The following is an 18835-nucleotide window of genomic DNA, read 5'->3' as shown; positions in this document are numbered from 1 at the left end:
ATTTGACCATCATCAGACAACTTTCCTCCTGAAGGATGTGGGAATAAATAAAGAGACCCACAGCCAGACATTACAATCAATCAGATATTACAAACAAACACACATAGGCACAGAGAGAGAGAGAGAGAGAGAGAGAGAGAGAGAGAGAGAGAGGAAGAAAGAGGAGGAGGAGGAGGAGGAGGAGGAGGAGGAGGAGGAGGAGGAGGAGGAAGAAGAAGAAGAAGAAGAAGAAGAAGAAGAAGAAGAAGAAGAAGAAGAAGAAGAAGAAGAAGAAGAAGAAGAAAGAGGAGGAGGAAGAGAAGGAGGAGGAGGAGGAGAGAGAGAGAGACTTGGAACACAGACACTCTAAATGCGATGTTTCTGTCTAATCCCTCCCACTCAGAGCTCAGAGAACCTAGTGGAAGACTAAAAGAGTGCCATAGCCAGAGAGAATGGAGGACACCAGCAGAATAAAATCCCCTATTTCAACTGAGCAAAGCTCTCATGAACTTACAGAAAATGAAACAGCAAGCACAGAGCCTATACAAGCCTGCACCAGATCCTTTGCTTATATATTGTAGCTTTCATTTAGTACTTTTATGGCACTCCTGAGTCTGGGAATGATTAGGTCTCTGATTCTTGTGTCTTATCTTACTTTCTGTTAGTTTGCGTTGTTCAAATTTAATGTGATGATTTTTATTTTATCTTATTATAGTTTATTTTGTTACACAGTTAAATTTTTTTTTGCTATCTCTTAGAAGCCTCTTCTTTCTAATGAGAAACAGAAAAAAATGTGGATGTAAGAAGTAGTGAAGAACTGGGAGTATTAGAGGGAGGGAAGCTGTAATCAGGATATATTGTATGAAAAAGAATCTATTTTCAATAAAAGGTAAAAACATCAGATTATTTTTAAGCATGTAACAGATCCAAAAATGACATATAAAATGATAAACTTAGCTGTAATTTTGGCTAATAAATATTCACCCAGTAAAAACACATGGTAAGAAAGATAGTGTCCTGTTTAGATTTGACAATAACTTGACACGAATAAGAATAATCTGAGAAGAATTAGGCTGAGAAAATGCCTCTGTAATATTTATTGTAAGCAGGACAGAGAGCATTTTCTTAACTAATGGTTGATGGTGCCACTGTTGGGCGTGCTGTCTGGGATGCCTTATGAAAGCATGCTGAGCAAGGCAGTAGGCAGTGTCCTTCGCCACCTGCAGTTTCAAGTCCTCCCTCAAGATTTCTGCCATGTGTCCCACATTTTCCCTTCATAAGGGGCTGTGAACAGTAACTTTAAGTAAACCCTTTCCCTGGACTTGCTTTAGTCCTGTTCTGCAATAGAAACCCTAACTTAAAACTGATAACATGTTGTGAGGATACCAACCTGCATGAGAACTGGAAACTACCTTAGATTTTAGAAACTTATAAGTTTTTATCCCATTTTTTTCTTTCCAATGTCTTTTCAACTCTCATTTGTTCACATGACATCTTCATTGCATCAACAAATTTCTTCATCGATTGAATTACTAGAGTTTGTGTAAAAAAATCAAAACTAGACCACTCTTCACACAAGAAACCAATTAATTTGTACCACATAGTAGGAATTCCTGATGCTCATCAGACAACTGTTTAAGTAAAGCAGTTGATTTCCTGAAAGCCTTTTTCTTTTTCATCTGAATTGGCTTTCTCCCCTGGCTGTGAGTATCAATCATATACAATGAGCCACCATTATCTGAACTAAGGTCAGCTTCTCTATTTCTTCTTGAATGTATCCAACATATTTATTTCTTTCGTATGTCTCAGCCCTTTTCCTTCCAAAGGCAGGTGTGTGTGACAGAATCTATGTAGGCTTTATATCTAAGTTGCTGTTGGTCAAAAGAATCCAACTCCATGCCCATTCAATTACCCATTTTTTTGTCAATATGTTTATTTTCACTACTGGAGATGACTACTAGGAAGGAAATGTGACTATAAATCGCAGTTCAATTGCAAGAAATGAAAATTATCAAATTTTATATAAAGCATGAAATTTAGCTTTCCAGTTAATCACTCAGGTGTGATAGATAAAGGACTGTACTCAAAATGACACATAACTAAAATAGAAGTTTTCACAGTAGAGTTGTGACAGCCATAAGTATTACATAGATTTAACAAATAATAATGAGAAAGGATATTTCAGAAGGTCTTAAGAACCATTCCCTCTCCAATGAGGGTGTGTGTATTTCTTCTATTAATTTCACTATAAAGCAACCGTTGAAGAGATGGTTGTGTTTATCACAGGAATAATAGCCATGTTATCAAAATAGAAAGAAAGGAAGAGTATTAATCAATAGATCTAATAATACAAGATATCACACATGATGGACACTACACAGACTAAATAATAGGCTCAAAATGTCTGACTGACAAGAGCTTTATCTAAGTTGTGGGAAGAAGTTAGAAACTATGAGAATGACTGCAGTAATGTTAGGTAGTAAATCCTGTTAACTGAAAAAGAAATCAGGCACAAAACAGTAAAGAAATAGTCATGTGTCTGATCTTTTTCAATGCTGAAAACTGATCAAAATAGAAAGACAATGTATCTACAAATTTGTCAAAATATTTCTGTAAGATAGACAAACCTTAACCTCTAATTAAGGAGAACTAGGCTTTAATGTCAGACACGAAGAAACAATCAAAAGATTCTTTTATTTATTTTATTTTTTAAAAGATGCTATACTATCTGTGTGAGTATTTGCCTTCATGAAGATGCCAGAATAAGAAGTTAGATTCCAGGGAACTTGAAATAGGAATGTTTTTGAGTCATGATGTGGGTACTAATCTTGAACCTAAATCCTCTGCAAGAACAACCAATACTCTTAATTACTGAGCCATCTTCCCAGCTCATAAAATAGTCATTCTTTCTTAATTAAAAATATTTTTTCATATAATATATCCTGACTGCCATTCTACCTTCCTCTCCTCCCCCCAATTCTTTTGCACCTCCCCTTCCATCTGGATCTTTCCCCTGTTCTATCATTAGAACAAAAAAAAAAGCTTTTAAGGGACAATAATGAAATATAATACAATAATATTAAGCAACAACAAAGTCAGTAAATCAATCAAACAAACAAACAAACAAACAAAAACTCATATCAGAATAGAACAAAACAAAGAAGTATAAGAAAAATAGCTCAAGAAAAGGTACAAAAAAAAAACAAGTATAATGACAGAGACCCACTGATTATGAGAGTCACTTTTAAGATTTTTTAAAGGATATTACTATAGAGTGATGATATAGACTATGCTTGTATCCAAGATGGTATTTGTATAAATTCTGAGTTTGCACTAGTTCTGCGAGACAATGGAAAAAGTACACACTTTAAAATGGGAGATAGCTAGAGTCTGTAATGGACACTTTTACCTGACTAAGAGTGTTATGGTAAAGCAGAACTGATAGAAGAAGGGGGACAGGACCAAATGAAAACACAATGCAGACACACTAAAAAATGTGCATCAAGGATTCTCCAATGAGGAAGAAATCAAAACAGGCTTCAGTAGCTCATGACTCCACAGAGGAAAGTAGCACAAGGAAATGACAAAGAATCTTCACACAATGAGATTCTGTAAATAGTAAAAGGGGGAAATCCAAGGGATGAGAATGCACTGTGCTGGAGACAGGAGTTTTATGACCAGTTTTCCATGAACATGTGTTCTCCAGTGTATCCCTGGTTTTGTAATAAAATTGACCAAACATATTGTAACTTAAAACATCACTGAATTGAGTAGAGTGTAAGGGTGCTAAGAATGCAGTCTGCTGGAGACAGGAGCTTCCCTTTCTCAGCAATGCCCAAGAATCTGAGACTTAATAGACCATGACAATTTTTAATATTGTTCACAAACCCTGAGTCTTTTCAGCAGACAGATTTCGGTGATAAAGAGGATGTAGTCATAGTGCTAGCCTGGAGTCAGTCATCCATAAGAATCCAGGTTCTGTAGATAAAGATGAACTCATTCTCCCATTCACTCCTGGCAAGTACAGACATCGTTAACTTCCTGTACCAAGGCAGTTCTGTGGAAATGCCTCCAGATAGTGAAGACCAATGACTTCTGGGTAATGACTTTTGTAAAAATTCTAGATTTTCTACTGTGTTCAAAGACCTAACAAGAGTGACTTTTCTAAGGAAGGTTCGTGTAGCTTGCATTTAAGTGGAAACAGTTTACTGTATCGGGGATTGTCACACTGATTTGTCACATTGCTTCCACAATAAAAAAACAGAGAAGTAGATGATGTTGCATTACTTCTTCTTTCTTTTTTTTTTAAATGCAGTTTGAGTCACAGTCCATGAAATGGGGTCTCCAAATTTGAAGGCAAGTTTTTTTTTTCAGGTAGCCCATAGTGATAATATAGTGTAATGTAGCTACCATGGAAATTGATGTAGAAATTTATCAACAATATAGACGTTGATCTACATTATGACCCAGTTATACAACTTCTGGGTGCATACCCAATGGATTCTATACCCCTCTACATAGATACTTCTTCATCCATGTCTATTGCCATCCTATTCACAATAAACAAGATGTGAAAATAGCTTACACCTAATCAACCAATAAATGATAAAGAAATGTGGTACATATATACAATGAATTTTTAGTCATCTCTCAAGATAATAAAATTAGCAGGAAAATGGTTATAGCTAGGCATATCATTCTTGGTAAGGTAACCCAGACCCACAGACATATGACAAATGTTCTTTCATATATATATACATATAATACATACATACATATATACATATTTACATATATGTATATATGTATACATATATACTAGATTTGAAAATTTCAAACATATTTTTTAATATTTTTAGTTATGTTAATATGTGTTTTAGAGTGTAGGTATCTACACATAAGAGAAGGTGCTTATGGAGGTCAGAGGAGTTTGATTCCCGTGGAGCTGGAGTTACGGGAAGTTCCATGCCACCAGAAGTCAGTGCTGAGAATCAGACACAGGTCCTCTAGAAGAACAGTATATGCTCTTAACCAATAAGTCATTCTCTATCCCTAGCTTTGTACCTTTAGATATGAGGGTTTAAATTGAAATAAATTTAGAGTTCATAAAACTGTCAAAGGTCTATGAAATGAGTTGCAACATTTCAAGACAGGGAAGGAATAGTAAAGCTTATGGCATTAAGGGGCAGAGAAATAATGGGAAGAAGACATAATAAGTAATGTGGGGAAGGGGGGTCCAGACAAGGGAAGGTAAATAAGGAAGGTTAAGTAAATCAAGAATATTTTTTAAAGTTTGTATGGGAACCTAGTATTGTGGAAGCTAGCTGGTATTGGGATTTTATAATTAAGGGTATATATAAAATATTGACATGCTCTTACTAAAACAATGGAAAAATGTCTTGCTTTGTTCAGTTGGTCTCAATGAATTAGAATGATAAAGTAGAGCATCTAACTCTCTGTTAAAATACTCTCATTCTCAATGAGGCATTTGAACTCATTATCTTGGGACCCTACCTGTGCTCCTTGAAATAAGCAATATATGTGGAATTCATGGTCATCCTAGTTATAGGATAAAGGGGGCTAGGTCTGTTCTGTATCATATCATTCCTCAGAATAATCCTTGGGTCTCATGGCCTCTTGACTGCCCTTTGGCCTAGTCCTCTCTTTTGGTTAGACCAGCGTGATGTGTTGGTTAGATCAGGGTTCAGTGATAGAAGAAAATTTTACCTACTGCTTGTCAGTGCTCCAAACAAATTCTCTGATTTTCTTTGACCTGTTCTTCACTAAAGAATCAGCTTCTCTCAGCAGCGAACCCTCACTTGTATCTCTTCCCCTACTCAAAGAACTCTTGCTCTGACCAGACCCTATGCTTAATTGTAGTACTATCGCCATCAGGTGCATTCAATTATTTTCTGATTAGAATTTGGTCGAGTTCCATAGACAGAACCTATGTTTGTATAAGTTAAACCTTGCTGATTTTATGTGACTTAGGGTATTTTAAGCTGTAATGTGATGACCTTATATGATGTTTTGTTAAATGAAAGTACTTTATCTACAAAAAGAAAAAAATACTGAAACAACAACTACAGCACACACACACACACACACACACACACGCAAATCTTCTACACATCTGTATTTGCTCCATACATTACTGCCCTATTGTGCCTAATATGCAGAAACAAACACTTTACTGTGTTCCCTGGATCTGGCAATAAAAAAAAAATTGCAAATGTTAAACTGTTCTGAAGGAATACTGTACCTATGGCCTTGTTTTTTGATGCTCAGAAACAGTGACGTACATATGTGACCTTAAGCAAGACACAGTGACAGAAACACTTAAGTATCCTAAAATAAATGAATAAATAAATAAAAGTAGTGAAAGTCTGGGACACAGAAATTTTGCTGGGGATGAAATTATTTGATGCAGACGAGATGTATATAATGATTTGTAGCTTCATTTTGGTCCCTAGATGTAGCCTCAAAATCAAGTAAAAAGGTCATACTGATTACATGCGTCATCATTGCCATGAGGCTGAGAGTCATCTGGTCCTTACCTTTATTCCTGATCTTACTTTTTCTTGCCTTTTACAGGATGTGGCCTTGAGGATGGTTCACTGGCCTATTTATTGGGGTGGAATATTTACCGGAGGTAGGACTGCAGTGAAGAAGCCAAGCTGTGCTGAGGACTCCTCAGAGATGCCACTGTCTTTCTCTCAGCCGTGCTCCTGTGAGTAACTCTTTTCGTGGACTTTTAAATAACCGAGGACATTCCATTGACTTACAAAATCTTTTGGACAATTTATATATTTGGTGTCATTTTTACAGATGCTTATTTGTTCTTGCCTAATCAGGACAAATAAAATCAGATAAAGCTGAGAAATACTTTCCTATCACTGCTCTAGAACACAAATATGCTGCACACTCTTAGATGAGTATTTGTTAAACAAGTCTTCATTCCAAGAGACATATAGAAATGTCTAGAGACATTTTGCATTTTAATTGACTTATAGAGAAAGATTTTTTTTTGTATCTGGTAGTAAGATTTTGCTTATGACCAGGGAATAAAAAAATGATTAATATCAAAAAGTCAAATTGCGGAAATTGAGACATTTGACTAGAATTAGTTAAAAGGAGATTGCCTACTAAATTTTTAGTAACTATAGAAGGAAAAATGTACCATGTTCTGGTTTCTGGATCTCTGCTTAACTTGAATGAATTAAATTAATCATTCTTTCTAATATGGGGACATTGAGTTCAAGAGTAATATACTAGTATTATACAACTCTAAATTTTTCATTCAAGTAAAAACATCTCAAAGGAGATATTATGGTAATACAGTCTTTTCTTGATAAAATTTATAAGTAAATAAATTGATAAGAAACATGAATTAGATTTTATGAGGTAAAAAATTCCAGTATCATTAGATCTTTGTCAGTTAGGTCAAACTGTTGATACCTTTAACTTGATAAACGGAAGGATTTTACATGTACTTATTGTATACATGTACATCTAGCATGCATAAAGCAAAATTAGAGAAAGCATCATGATTTTTGAAAGTCTAGTTGTACAATAAAAAATACTCTTCCCCGGTAAACAGTGCACTAACTTTTATCCAACGGTTAATGACAACCCTAAAATCATATATATACAAATATTTTTATAGTGATGAAGCACTTTGTATATCTGTGTTTAATAAGACATATAGATATGCATACAAATGTGTATATATATGTACATACGTATATCAAATAAAGCAAAGAAAGTTATGAATTTGAAAGAGGATAGGGTTTTGTGGGAGTGTGTGAGATGAATAGAGGAACAAAGAAAATGATATGATTATCATAATCTTAAAAATAAAATGATCATTTAAAATGCATTTATCTGAATTATTTTTATTTTGCTTATAAATAGTTGATGGTTTCATTGTATACTACACAATCTTTTCTAGTGATTTTAGTTATTTTTGAATACTTATAGTTAGGGATTTTCCTATTAAATCTTACTAGTATCCTGATTTTATTATGAACATTTTAAATTGAATTTATTAAAGATTTTATACGAGGTACTTTTTCAGATATATTTCCTAAAAATAACAATTTTTATACTTTAATAGTAACATGATGCTTCATCCTCTTGAAATCACTAACATTATCATTTTAGACCTCTATTTTTGTCTACATATAACAATGTAATTTGATAATGACATACTAACCCTATGTATTATCAAGAAATCTCAGTAAAAGAGCTTGTCTAATAGAGCAAGACAAACACATAAAAGAAAGAGGAATGAGGCTTTTGTGGTCAAAGGCTCAAGGACAAAGGTTGATCTCTACAGGTAACAACTTCTTCTGATACAGCCTCAAGACTATAGATGTGTTCCTGCAAATAAAGTTATAACTGAGAGACCCTGGATATGAACTGAGTCACAATGCATAAGGCACAGTCCATACTCTTGGCCATCTAGTCTCCATCAGCTGATACTAAGATATTTGGGGAGGTGAACAATTAATCAATCCTACCACTCTTCTCTTTCCACAAAACATTTTGATGACATTATACATGATCATTCTACCCAGAGGGTTACTGAAAAGTACAAATTTATACAAAAAACACTCTGAATCTCGTTGTAAATGACAAACTTATAGAATTATTACTCTAAAATAGTAGAGCCAGACCAGAGGTTCCTTATACAGGAATCTCAACATCCTGTGTTACACAACAGTTACTCATGTGTTTGCTCTTTATTTTTTTTTTAATTCACCATGTTTTATTTATTTTACATTCCAACCACAGTGGCTCTTCCCCTTTCTTCTTCTTATTCTTTTCCCATCTCCTTCTTTCTTTACATTTAATATCCACTTCTGAGAGAGTACATAATATTTTCATTTATCTGAGTCTGTGTTATTTCAATCAAAATGATTTCTTTCCTAGTTCCATTCGTTTGCCTGCAAATTTCTTGATGGCATTGCTTACTTTGCTGAGTGTAGATATGCCACATTTTCTTTATCCATTCTTCAGCTGAGAGCCATCTAGGTTATTTCTAGGTTATGGCTATTACGAATAATGTTGCTATGAACATACTTGAGCAAGTGTCCTTGTGGTATCATTGGGCATTGTTGAGTTATATGTTCAAAAGTGGTATTGGTTGATCTTGAAGTACATTGATTACGAATTGTCTGAGAAACTGCCATATGATTTCCAAAATTACTGTACAAGTTTTCAGTCCCACCAGCAGTGAAGGAATGTTCCCCTTAGTCCACATCCTCTCCAATTTAGGTTGTCATTAGTGGGTTTTTTTTTTTATCTTGGTCATTATGACAGGTATAAGTTGATATCTCAGAGTCATTTTGATTTGTATTTTTCCTATAGCTAAGGAGTTGAACACTTCAAGTATATCTCAGCCATTTGAGATTCTTCTATTCAAAATTCTCTTTTTAAGTCTGTACCCCATTTTTAATGGGATTATTTGATATTTTAATGTCTAGTTTGTTGAATTCTTTATTTTTTTGGATATCAGTCTTCTGTCAGATGGGGTTGCTGTAAATCTTTTCTTATTCAGTAAGTTTCCATTTGTCTTATTGACAGTGTTGTTTGCTGTGTACGTTCAGGAATTACCATTTATTAATTGTCAGTTTCAGTGTCTGTGCTATTGGTTGCAGTTGGAGGTCTCCCCCCTACCTGCCAGTTCTCACTCAGAGGTTTAATATTACTTATACATGCTTCATTGATGACTCAGGCTTATCATTAGCTAGCTCTTATATTTAAATTAACCCATTTCTATTAATCGGTATATCACCATGTGCCTGTGGAATTTTCTCATTTTCTACATGTCTTTGTTTCTAGGAGGCTGACTGGCATCTCCCAGACTCAGTCCTTCTTTTCCTATATCTCTACTTGAATTTCCTGCCTCACTGTATCCTGCCTTGCCATAAGCCAAAATAACTTTATTTATCAACCAATGAGAACAACACATTTTCATAGTGTACAGAAAGACATCCCACAACAACTGGTGTTATATTCAGGAAGTAGTCTCCTATGCCAAGGCAGTCAAGGCTACTTCCTGGCATTCTTTGATCATTTTCTTTGTAACTGTATTTATGTAGAGGCCTTTGATCCATTTGGACTTGAGCTTTGTTCAGGGTGATAATATGGATATATTTGCTTTCTTCTATATGCCACCATCCAGTTATGCCAGCACCATCTGTTGAAGATGCCTTCTTTTTTCCACTGTATATTTTCACCTTCTTTGTTAAAAAAAAATCAGGTGTTCATGGGTATATGGGTTTATGTCAGGGTATTCATTCAATTCCATTGACCCATGTGTCCATTTGTGGTGAAGGAGGTCTTTCTGTATTTGTGTTGCTTTTACTGGTTAACAAAGAAACTAATTTGGCCCTGGTGATAGAGCAGAACTTAGCTCCCATTAGCTCAGACACATTGTCTAAATGGGTGAACCTCTCATGGTCTTGACTTCCTTGCACATACTCTCCTTCCTTCCACTCTTCAACTGGACCTTGGGAGCTCAGTCCAGTGCTCCAATGTGGGTCCCTGTTTCTGTTTGCATCTGTTGTTAGATGAAGGTTCTATGGTGTATTCAAGATAATCATCAGTCTGACTACAGGGCAAGGCCAATTCAGGCACCCTCTCTATTATTTAGGGTCTTAGTTGGGGTCATTCTTGTGGATTCCTGGGCATTTTTCTACAGCCAGGTTTCTTGCTACCCCCCCCCCCATGGCTCCTTCTATCAAGATATCTCTTTCCTTGCTCTCATATCTGTCCTTCCTCCATTTCAAGTATCCAGTTCCCTCAAGCTCTCCCCAATCCTCTCCTTCTCCCTTTCCTTCTACACCCACCCCCATGCTCCCAAATTTTGCCCAGCAATCTTGTCTGCTTCCAATTTCCAAGTAGATCTATATATGTTTTTCTTTGTGTTCACCTCATTACTTAGCTTCTCTAGGATCATGAACTATAGGCTCAATGTACTTTGTTTATGGCTAGTATTCATTAATGAGTGAGTACATACCATATTCATATTTTTGGGTCTGGGTTACCTCACTCAGGATATTGTTTTCTAATTCCACCCATTTGCATACAAATTTCAAGATGTCATTGTTTTTTTACTGCTTGGTAGTACTCTAATGTGTAGATGTGCCACACTTTCTTTATCCATTCTTCTGTTGAGGGACATCTATGTTGTTTCCAGGTTCTGGCTATTACAAATAATGTTGCTATGAACTAAGAGACCATGGATGCAAGCCCAGACTACTATACCCAGCCAAGCTTTCGTTCACTATAAATGGAGAAAACAAAATTTTCCAGGATAAAAACAAATTTAAACAATATGTAGCCACAAATCCAACCTTACAGAAAGTAATAGAAGGAAAATCACAAACCAAGGAGTCCAACAATGCCCACAATAACTCAGACATCTAACGACCCTTCACCAGCACAACTTGAAGAAGGGAAACACACAAACTCTACTACAAGAAAGAAAGAAAGAAAGAAAGAAAGAAAGAAAGAAAGAAAGAAAGAAAAAAAAATGACCGTAGTTAACAACCACTGGTCATTAATATCACTTAATATCAATGGACTCAACTCATCTATAAAGAGGCACAGGCTAAGAGATTGGATACGAAAACAGGATCCAACATTCTGCTGTTTACAAGAAACACACCTCAACCACAAAGACAGACATCTAATCAGAGTAAAGGGCTGGGAAAAGGTTTATCAAGCAAACGGACCTAAGAAACAAGCAGGTGTGGCCATACTAATTCTAACAAAGTTGACTTCAAACTAAAATAAATCAGAAGAGATGGAGAGGGACATTTTTTACTCATAACAGGAACAATTCATCAGGATGAAGTCTCAATCCTGAATATCTATGCCCCTAATATAAAGGCACCCACTTACGTAAAAGAAACATTACTAAAACTCAAGGCAGTCATCAAACCACACACACTAATAGGAGATTTCAACACTCCTCTCTCACCAATGGACAGGTCAATCAGACAGAAACTTAACAGAGAAATAAGAGGATTAAGGGAGGTAATGAATCAAATGGACTTAACAGACATCTATAAAACATTGAATGCATTCTTATACCAGTGTTTACTCATCTTTTCTTCCAACACATGTGACTTGTGCCTATGCTTGTTCATCCAACTATTGTGGATTGAAGTGCCTGATTTCCCAACTGGTGTGGCTTGCACCTGTACCTGTATAGTCCACTGGGATTGCAGGGGAAGTCTGGTAACAGGGAGGATGTTCAGGTGTGTGGGGTTGGACAGTGGAGTGGGTTTTGTTGGGGCCACATCCAGTGAGTGATGGACATTTGGTTACAGTCTGGAGGAAGGTCTCTTACCTGCCTGAAGGCCAGTGGGGACTGCATCAGAGCAGTTATGTTTACTCTATTAATCCGTGAAGTTAAAAATGAAAGCTAACAAGCTAACCTGTCAAAATGTACACATTTCTTACTTAGTTCGGAGTACTCATATTTTCCGTCCCCATCTTATGCAATGACTTCTGATCCTTAGGTGTGGGTTTTATGCAGAGGAACAGGTAGATTGCTCTGAGGTTGCATCTCCTAGGAAAGTCAGAGGCTATACCTACAAAGTCTCACCAGCATGATTCCCTAGTCACGAGCTGAATAAAGTAAAAACAATAGGTATTCCTACATGGGTGAGGTACAGTCCAGGAGGTCTCCAACCTACACAAAGAACTATAGTCAACTAAGGTGAAATAGTCTTCCCCAAGGGAAAAAACACACTCATTGGTTATCTAATACTGAACGGTACTGAAAATCTTACCTACAAGTAACTATATGATATGTATGTGTTATATACATACATACATATATATATATATATAAATGATTAGTGAGAAAAAGCAGCCATGAATTTTAAAAAGAGCAAGGAGAATTATATGGGGTATTGCAAAGAGGAAAGCGAAGGGGCAAATGATGTAACTATATCAATTTCAAAAATTAAAGAAAAAAATCTTGTAGGAAAGGATAGTTGAAAACTGACATAGATTCTTCATAAATTGTATAATTTTGTACCAGCAATTAATATGATCTTCTGATGATTAAAATTTCATAGTTATTTTTATATCAATTCCAGACTCTAGGAAGTCACTAAGTTCTGATACTATCTATGTGTGTGAATGTGAGAACTGAATTACATTTTCACAGTGAAAAACATGTTTTCACCCCTATACAGTATCAAGTCAACAGGAGAAGGCTTTGGGAAAAGATGCTGTCATTTCTTTGTGATAATTTTGGATGAATGGATCTGAATGACTCTTGTTTCTTTTTTTAGGGGCACTTCTGGTGCTGCTAATGTCAAACCTCCTTTTATGGGAGAATGTGACCTCTGCACCCTTGAATAGCAATGAGACTGATGAACTATACCTCACGGAACTCTTTGACCATGCAAGGCTACTCTGTCAAAATATCAGAGACCTCAACATGGATTTGCCCAGGGTATTTGTAAGTACTTCACTTATGGCTGTTTTACTTACTTTTTCATAAAGCAACTTCCTTGTCAAAGATTGTCCTATACCACATTTATAGTTACCATGAGCCAAATTTCCTTTACACCTTACATAAAGATATATGGCAAATAGGACACTTTATAATAACAAGATAAAACAACATTTATTGAAATGTGAAATAAGGAGATTGGAGTAAGTTTTCTGAAATCTCAAATTCTTTTGAAGAATTCAGTAAGTCTTGGAATTTCCTCATACTTATCTTTAAATTTTCTTAAGTTTTAATTTGTGTCAAAAATTTTCAAATAAACAGAGCTTGGGAAGAGGTCTGACTTCCTTACCTTGTTTGCTAGAGGCACATCTCTGTTAACATCTTTACTTAGCACACAGCATACATCCAATAGAGAAGAAATACAGTGAGTAACACAGAATGATCAAAAATAATCTAAATTGTGAAGGTGCAGCAAAAGAAAAAGGCAAGCAAACAACCAGAAAAAAAACTGAACAAACAAACAGAAAAAACCAAGCAAACCAAACCTTAGCCTCTCAAGCTTTTAAATGCTGGAAGTTCTTGTTTAAAAAGTTATAAAGCATGAGTTTATTCACTTAGAATGCAAGTTTAGAAAAGAAGTGAGTTCTCTGTTCCTGAGAACAATGTGCTGGTTAGTCAAAATAAGGAGGAGAAAATACACAAGGCTTCTGTATAGAAATTGGCAGCCAGAGAATGTCTCTTTGTGCATTTATGTTGTCTTTTAACTCACTAGTTTTTTTTTCTCCATCCTGTCTCAGACTGTCAGTGCGTCATCTGCAAAAGTTTCTAATAAATTTGTAAGTACCTCGTTTACTTCCATCTTCTTTCCTCTAACTCTTCATGTTAATGACTATGCTTGAACTTAGCGTAGGAAAGCTTCAAATCCAAGTTTCAAATAATACACCTCCATGGGTAAAACAAAGTACCAGCAACTGAAAAGTAGCATAATAATGGGACAGCTGCAGGAGATTACTGGTTTGCGAAGAATATAATGATTTTAAAGGTTATTCTCCTTTGGAAAAACTTGTTGATTATTTTAAAATATCATTGCACTTGTAACATAATACTTTAATAGTTGTATCCAAGAAAGAGCTCGGATTCCATGATCTTCCTTCTCTGACATCTTTACTTAGCACACTGGGGACATCTAATAGGGAAGGCATGCATGACAGTGAGTCACAAGGAATGAATAGAATGAATGTAAACTCTGATAATCCAAGGAGGGGAAAAGAAAGCAACAACATATTAGCTTCTCATAAACACTAAATCTTGAGGGTCATATTAACTTTTCTGGAGCACAAGTTTGCTCACTGGGAAGGCTGGTTTATAAGAGTCAGGTTCTCTTCATGATGGCTATATGGTGTCTGTCCAGGATACGTTAGGGTCATGGAGGAGACACTAAATATGGCTTCAGTACAGAAATGGGTACCCAGAGGATGTTGCTTTTTCTAATAAATAGGTCATCATGTTATCTCTTTACTCACTATATATTTTTTTTGACATGGTCCTCATCTGGATTCAGATAAGTTCACCATCAGGGTCATCCAATCAAGTAAGTGCCTCACTTATTTCTATGTTCTCTCTTGCAGAAGCCTTCATTATAATGACATTACATGAATTCATAAGAGAAAGTGTTGAAGACCAAGTGTCAAGTAGCATAGTGTCAAGTAACAACAGCTATATCATGATATAACATTCTTGCACTATTATACAAGAATGCTTCCAGCAGTAAAAAGCAAAATGAGAATGCGGAAGCTTCAGGGAATCTGATTTGAAATAAAAAAAGAAGAAAGAACGATATTTAAAATGTTTTACATAATTTTTTAATAAATTTATTTACTTTCTAATTAATAATTGTTATTGTAAAATCACACTGTTAAATTTTTAATCTTACTTTTTAAGCTGATTTCATTTTTAAAAATCACATATCTATTGAGTGCATTAATATTCTCATTGTGGCTTAATTGACTTATATTTAAGACACAAATTAACACAATATTAATTTTGAATATACAGATGCTTGAGCTTCTTGGAAATCAGGAATTCCTGGTTAAGAATCTCATCTCCTGCCACAATTATTCCATCAAATCACCAGAAAACATGGATGAAGTCCAAAAGATCTCTGTAAGTAATGTCTCACCACATGACTTTATTTAATAACTTCAATTACATTTTGTCCTTGTATGTTCCCAGTGAAATGGCTCCCCACTAGCAAATCTCACATTATTTACTACCATGCTGTCTTCTTGATTTTCAAGACTCATCTGATTGTACTTCTGCTTCTTACTCTCCCATTTATTCCTCACAACTAGGATTGTTTTTTGTCCTAACTGCAAGCACGTGAACAAGAGAGTGCTATAAACATTGTCTAGTGTTCCTCAGAGTGAACCATGCTCCCAGTTGTTATGACAAAGTCTATATATCACTACAACTCTATTTTTCAACTGTTATCTTCTTTCCTTATGATTCTTTTCTATAACTTATCTTCTGATGAACTGACTTAGGCATCAAGTGAAAATGAGAAGGCAAAATGAAGGGAAAGGGGGTTTCTAGATAGGTACTGCATGGCTAAGCACTTCATAACATGCTTTGTTGACACTGCGGCAATTAGCACTCACAAGAGCTAGCTGATTTAAGTATAATGAGGCTTTGAAATTTTACTGAACTTGAAGAATCAGCTTTCTGTCAGAATGGGTGTTGAGTTCCATGCAATACAAGTTCTCACTCTTATTCATTATGTAGCAATGGTCCCAGGAGACTGCATTGCTCACACTTTTAGATCTTGTCCTTTCCTCCATGTATTTTTGAATTCCATCACAATATCCACTGAATTTCATTGTACTCTTTTTATTGTCTCTGTAATAGCTAAAGATATCAGTACACAAACTCTGTTAAAGCAGGAATGAATTTCATGTAAGATCTTTAAACACACTGGAAATCGAAATTCCATTATTTCTATTTATGCTGTTATTAAGGACAATGGCATCCCATTATTCTTTACTTATATGTTCCAAAAATTTGCTGATCTGCTAGAGACAAGGAGAGAGAGTGTCCTACATTGAGGAAACCATACTTATTAAAACCAGGTTGCATTAATGGAATACTTTTACTAATATCTTTTAAAAAAACTAAAATTAATTATGATTTTGAACAACTTAGTTTATCTGTGTTATAAATCTAAGTTAAATTTTTCTCCATATACCTTGGGGGAATCTACTTTTCCTGAATTAGAACACCTACTAAGCCCCAACAAATTCTTGGGTTCCCCTGGACAAGCAAAATAACGAAGCATAAAAGAGTCTACAAGGAGATCAGATTTTCATGTGGAAAACACAACATGATCAATCAAATGGGTTATTGGAAATAATAGATGTATACATAATTACTTTATGGTGGCAAATTACAGGTTAATCATTTTTACGTTATTAATCTATATTATTTTTATTCCCCCAAACCGTACCACCTTCCCATAAAATAACAAATGGATATTTAATTCACAAAACCAAAGCTAATTAATTCTTCTTTATTTCATGTATTAATATAACTGATGAAACATGACTACTTAGCTTGAAGACTTTCCAAAACTGATACTCAGTAGAATGCAGGCTTGGAATGACACTCTTCACAACCTCCTGATCATACTTGGAAGTATGCCAGGATCATACAATGATGTCCTATCATTAGCCAAAGACATTAGGACAAAAACTGCAAAGCTTTTTGAAGACACCAAGAGTATACTCAGCAAGGTAAGTAGTGTAATTATTTTTATTTTCCTCACTCATGAATGATATGACTTCTGCAACGAATATTAAGTTTTGAAAACTCAATTTGCAAGAAAAAATTTGGTACCCAATCTTTTAAACATTCTCAGAACTAATGGATAAACAGTGGAGTTCAAGTTTTTTACAGTAGCTTCAACAGTACCTGTGACTCTGGGAAGAGTAAAATAATGACTACTTCATTAAACTCTCTTAACACCATAAAACTTTGCCTATCAGCATGCATTGCAAAGTCAAACCCAACTCTGTGCTCAAGTATCAACCCATTCTTTTTTCTTTGGAGTCATAAAAAGACAGTTTTCATTTGAAGTAGATTAAATATAAGAAACTGTTCGCACACATTTTGATTTTACTCTATTAGACAAAACTGATTTTTTCCCCTTTTGTGTCAGTTATCAATTGCAAATAACTTTTTAGTTAGGGATAGGACTTTGTATCTACCTCCACATCTCAGTCCTGGGATTGTGTCTAGTTTGAACCTGTGGAAGTTTTATGTCAAAGTCTGTGAGTTTGAGTGTGTATCAGTCCTGTTATATCTGGAAGATGCTGTTTCCTTGATGTCGGTTACCAGTTTAGCCTCTTATAATTTTATGCCTCCTCTTCCACGTAGATACTGGATCCTTGAAAAGAGGGATTTGATATAGACATCCTATTTTAGGCTGAGAGGTTCAGAGTCTCTTAATCTATGTACATTATATAGTTGTGTATCTCTTTTTAATAACTACAGTCAAAAGAAACTTCTCTGATGGGGACTATACACTTCTATAGGTATCACAAAATTTTATTGCTATATTCATTTTAATGAATAACAATAGAAGGTTTCCCTTAGTTCTGTGCCCTATCTAGTTTTAGGTTCTAAGCATCATTAATAGCATTAATAGTGCCAGATATGGGCTATATCTCATGGAGCTGTTGCTTAGATCCAATCAAAGTGTGGATGGTTCCTCCCATAACATTTTCGTCACCCTTGCAGGCAGGTATTCTAAAACAGATACTTGTCTGCAAACAGTTTAATAGTATGATCATTTCCTTAAATGTTTTTAACATCTAGGAAGGAAAGGAGAAGCAAATACAAGTTGTGTAAATAATAATTGACTGATTATCCTTTTGGTCAACAGATTTATGGGACAACAGAAAATGTGGATTATACCCTCTGGTCTGGTCTTGAAGCCATTCAGTCATCTGATGAAGACTCTCGCTTTATTGTCCTTTGTAAATTATCATATTGCTTGCACACTGATTTACAAACAGTTGACCTTTCTCTCATGATCTTGAGATGTATGGTGCTTGTTGATAGTGACATATGCTCATCCCCAAGAATTGGAGATTCATGATGTTGCATCCATTTAAATAGTCTTCGTGTTAGCATTTTGAAAGTTTGCTTGGGTGTAATGGGTTTCTTTTTTAAAAAAAATAAACATTGCATATATGCCAAAGTTTAGAAAGATAACTTGTTTGTATCTTTTATTCATTTAGTAATAAACGTGTTAACAACTTTAAAAGGTTTGATTGGCTATTGGAATTGTTGGGAGCAGTGAGACCCCAGATACTGAAT

At 35.2% G+C, this 18835-nt stretch overlaps 1 protein-coding gene across 1 annotated transcript; it reads left to right on the top strand.

Annotated features, from left to right (window-relative positions):
• Positions 1-6678: 6678 nt before the first annotated feature.
• LOC130886160 (prolactin-7A1-like) lies at positions 6679-18614 on the top strand. The gene is made up of 7 exons (XM_057788059.1): positions 6679-6709; positions 13299-13468; positions 14260-14309; positions 15029-15053; positions 15518-15625; positions 17068-17247; positions 18399-18614. Exons 1-7 carry the CDS (start codon positions 6679-6681, stop codon positions 18612-18614), a joined length of 780 nt encoding a protein of 259 aa, XP_057644042.1.
• The last annotated feature ends 221 nt before the right edge of the window (positions 18615-18835 follow it).

This window comes from Chionomys nivalis, chromosome 13, assembly GCF_950005125.1.
Source record: "Chionomys nivalis chromosome 13, mChiNiv1.1, whole genome shotgun sequence".
In the NCBI taxonomy this organism is placed as follows: domain Eukaryota; kingdom Metazoa; phylum Chordata; class Mammalia; order Rodentia; family Cricetidae; genus Chionomys; species Chionomys nivalis.
The sequence above is the reverse complement of the archived record's forward strand: the minus strand, read 5'-3'. Positions and strand labels throughout refer to the sequence as shown.

Coding starts and splice junctions, on each gene's coding strand:
- LOC130886160 (XM_057788059.1), top strand. CDS start 6,679: ATGCCACTGTCTTTCTCTCAGCCGTGCTCCT. Junction 14,310..15,028: donor AATAAATTTGTAAGTACCTC/GTTTACTTCCAT, acceptor GATTCAGATAAG/TTCACCATCAGGGTCATCCA. Junction 15,626..17,067: donor ATGAAGTCCAAAAGATCTCT/GTAAGTAATGTC, acceptor ATGACTACTTAG/CTTGAAGACTTTCCAAAACT.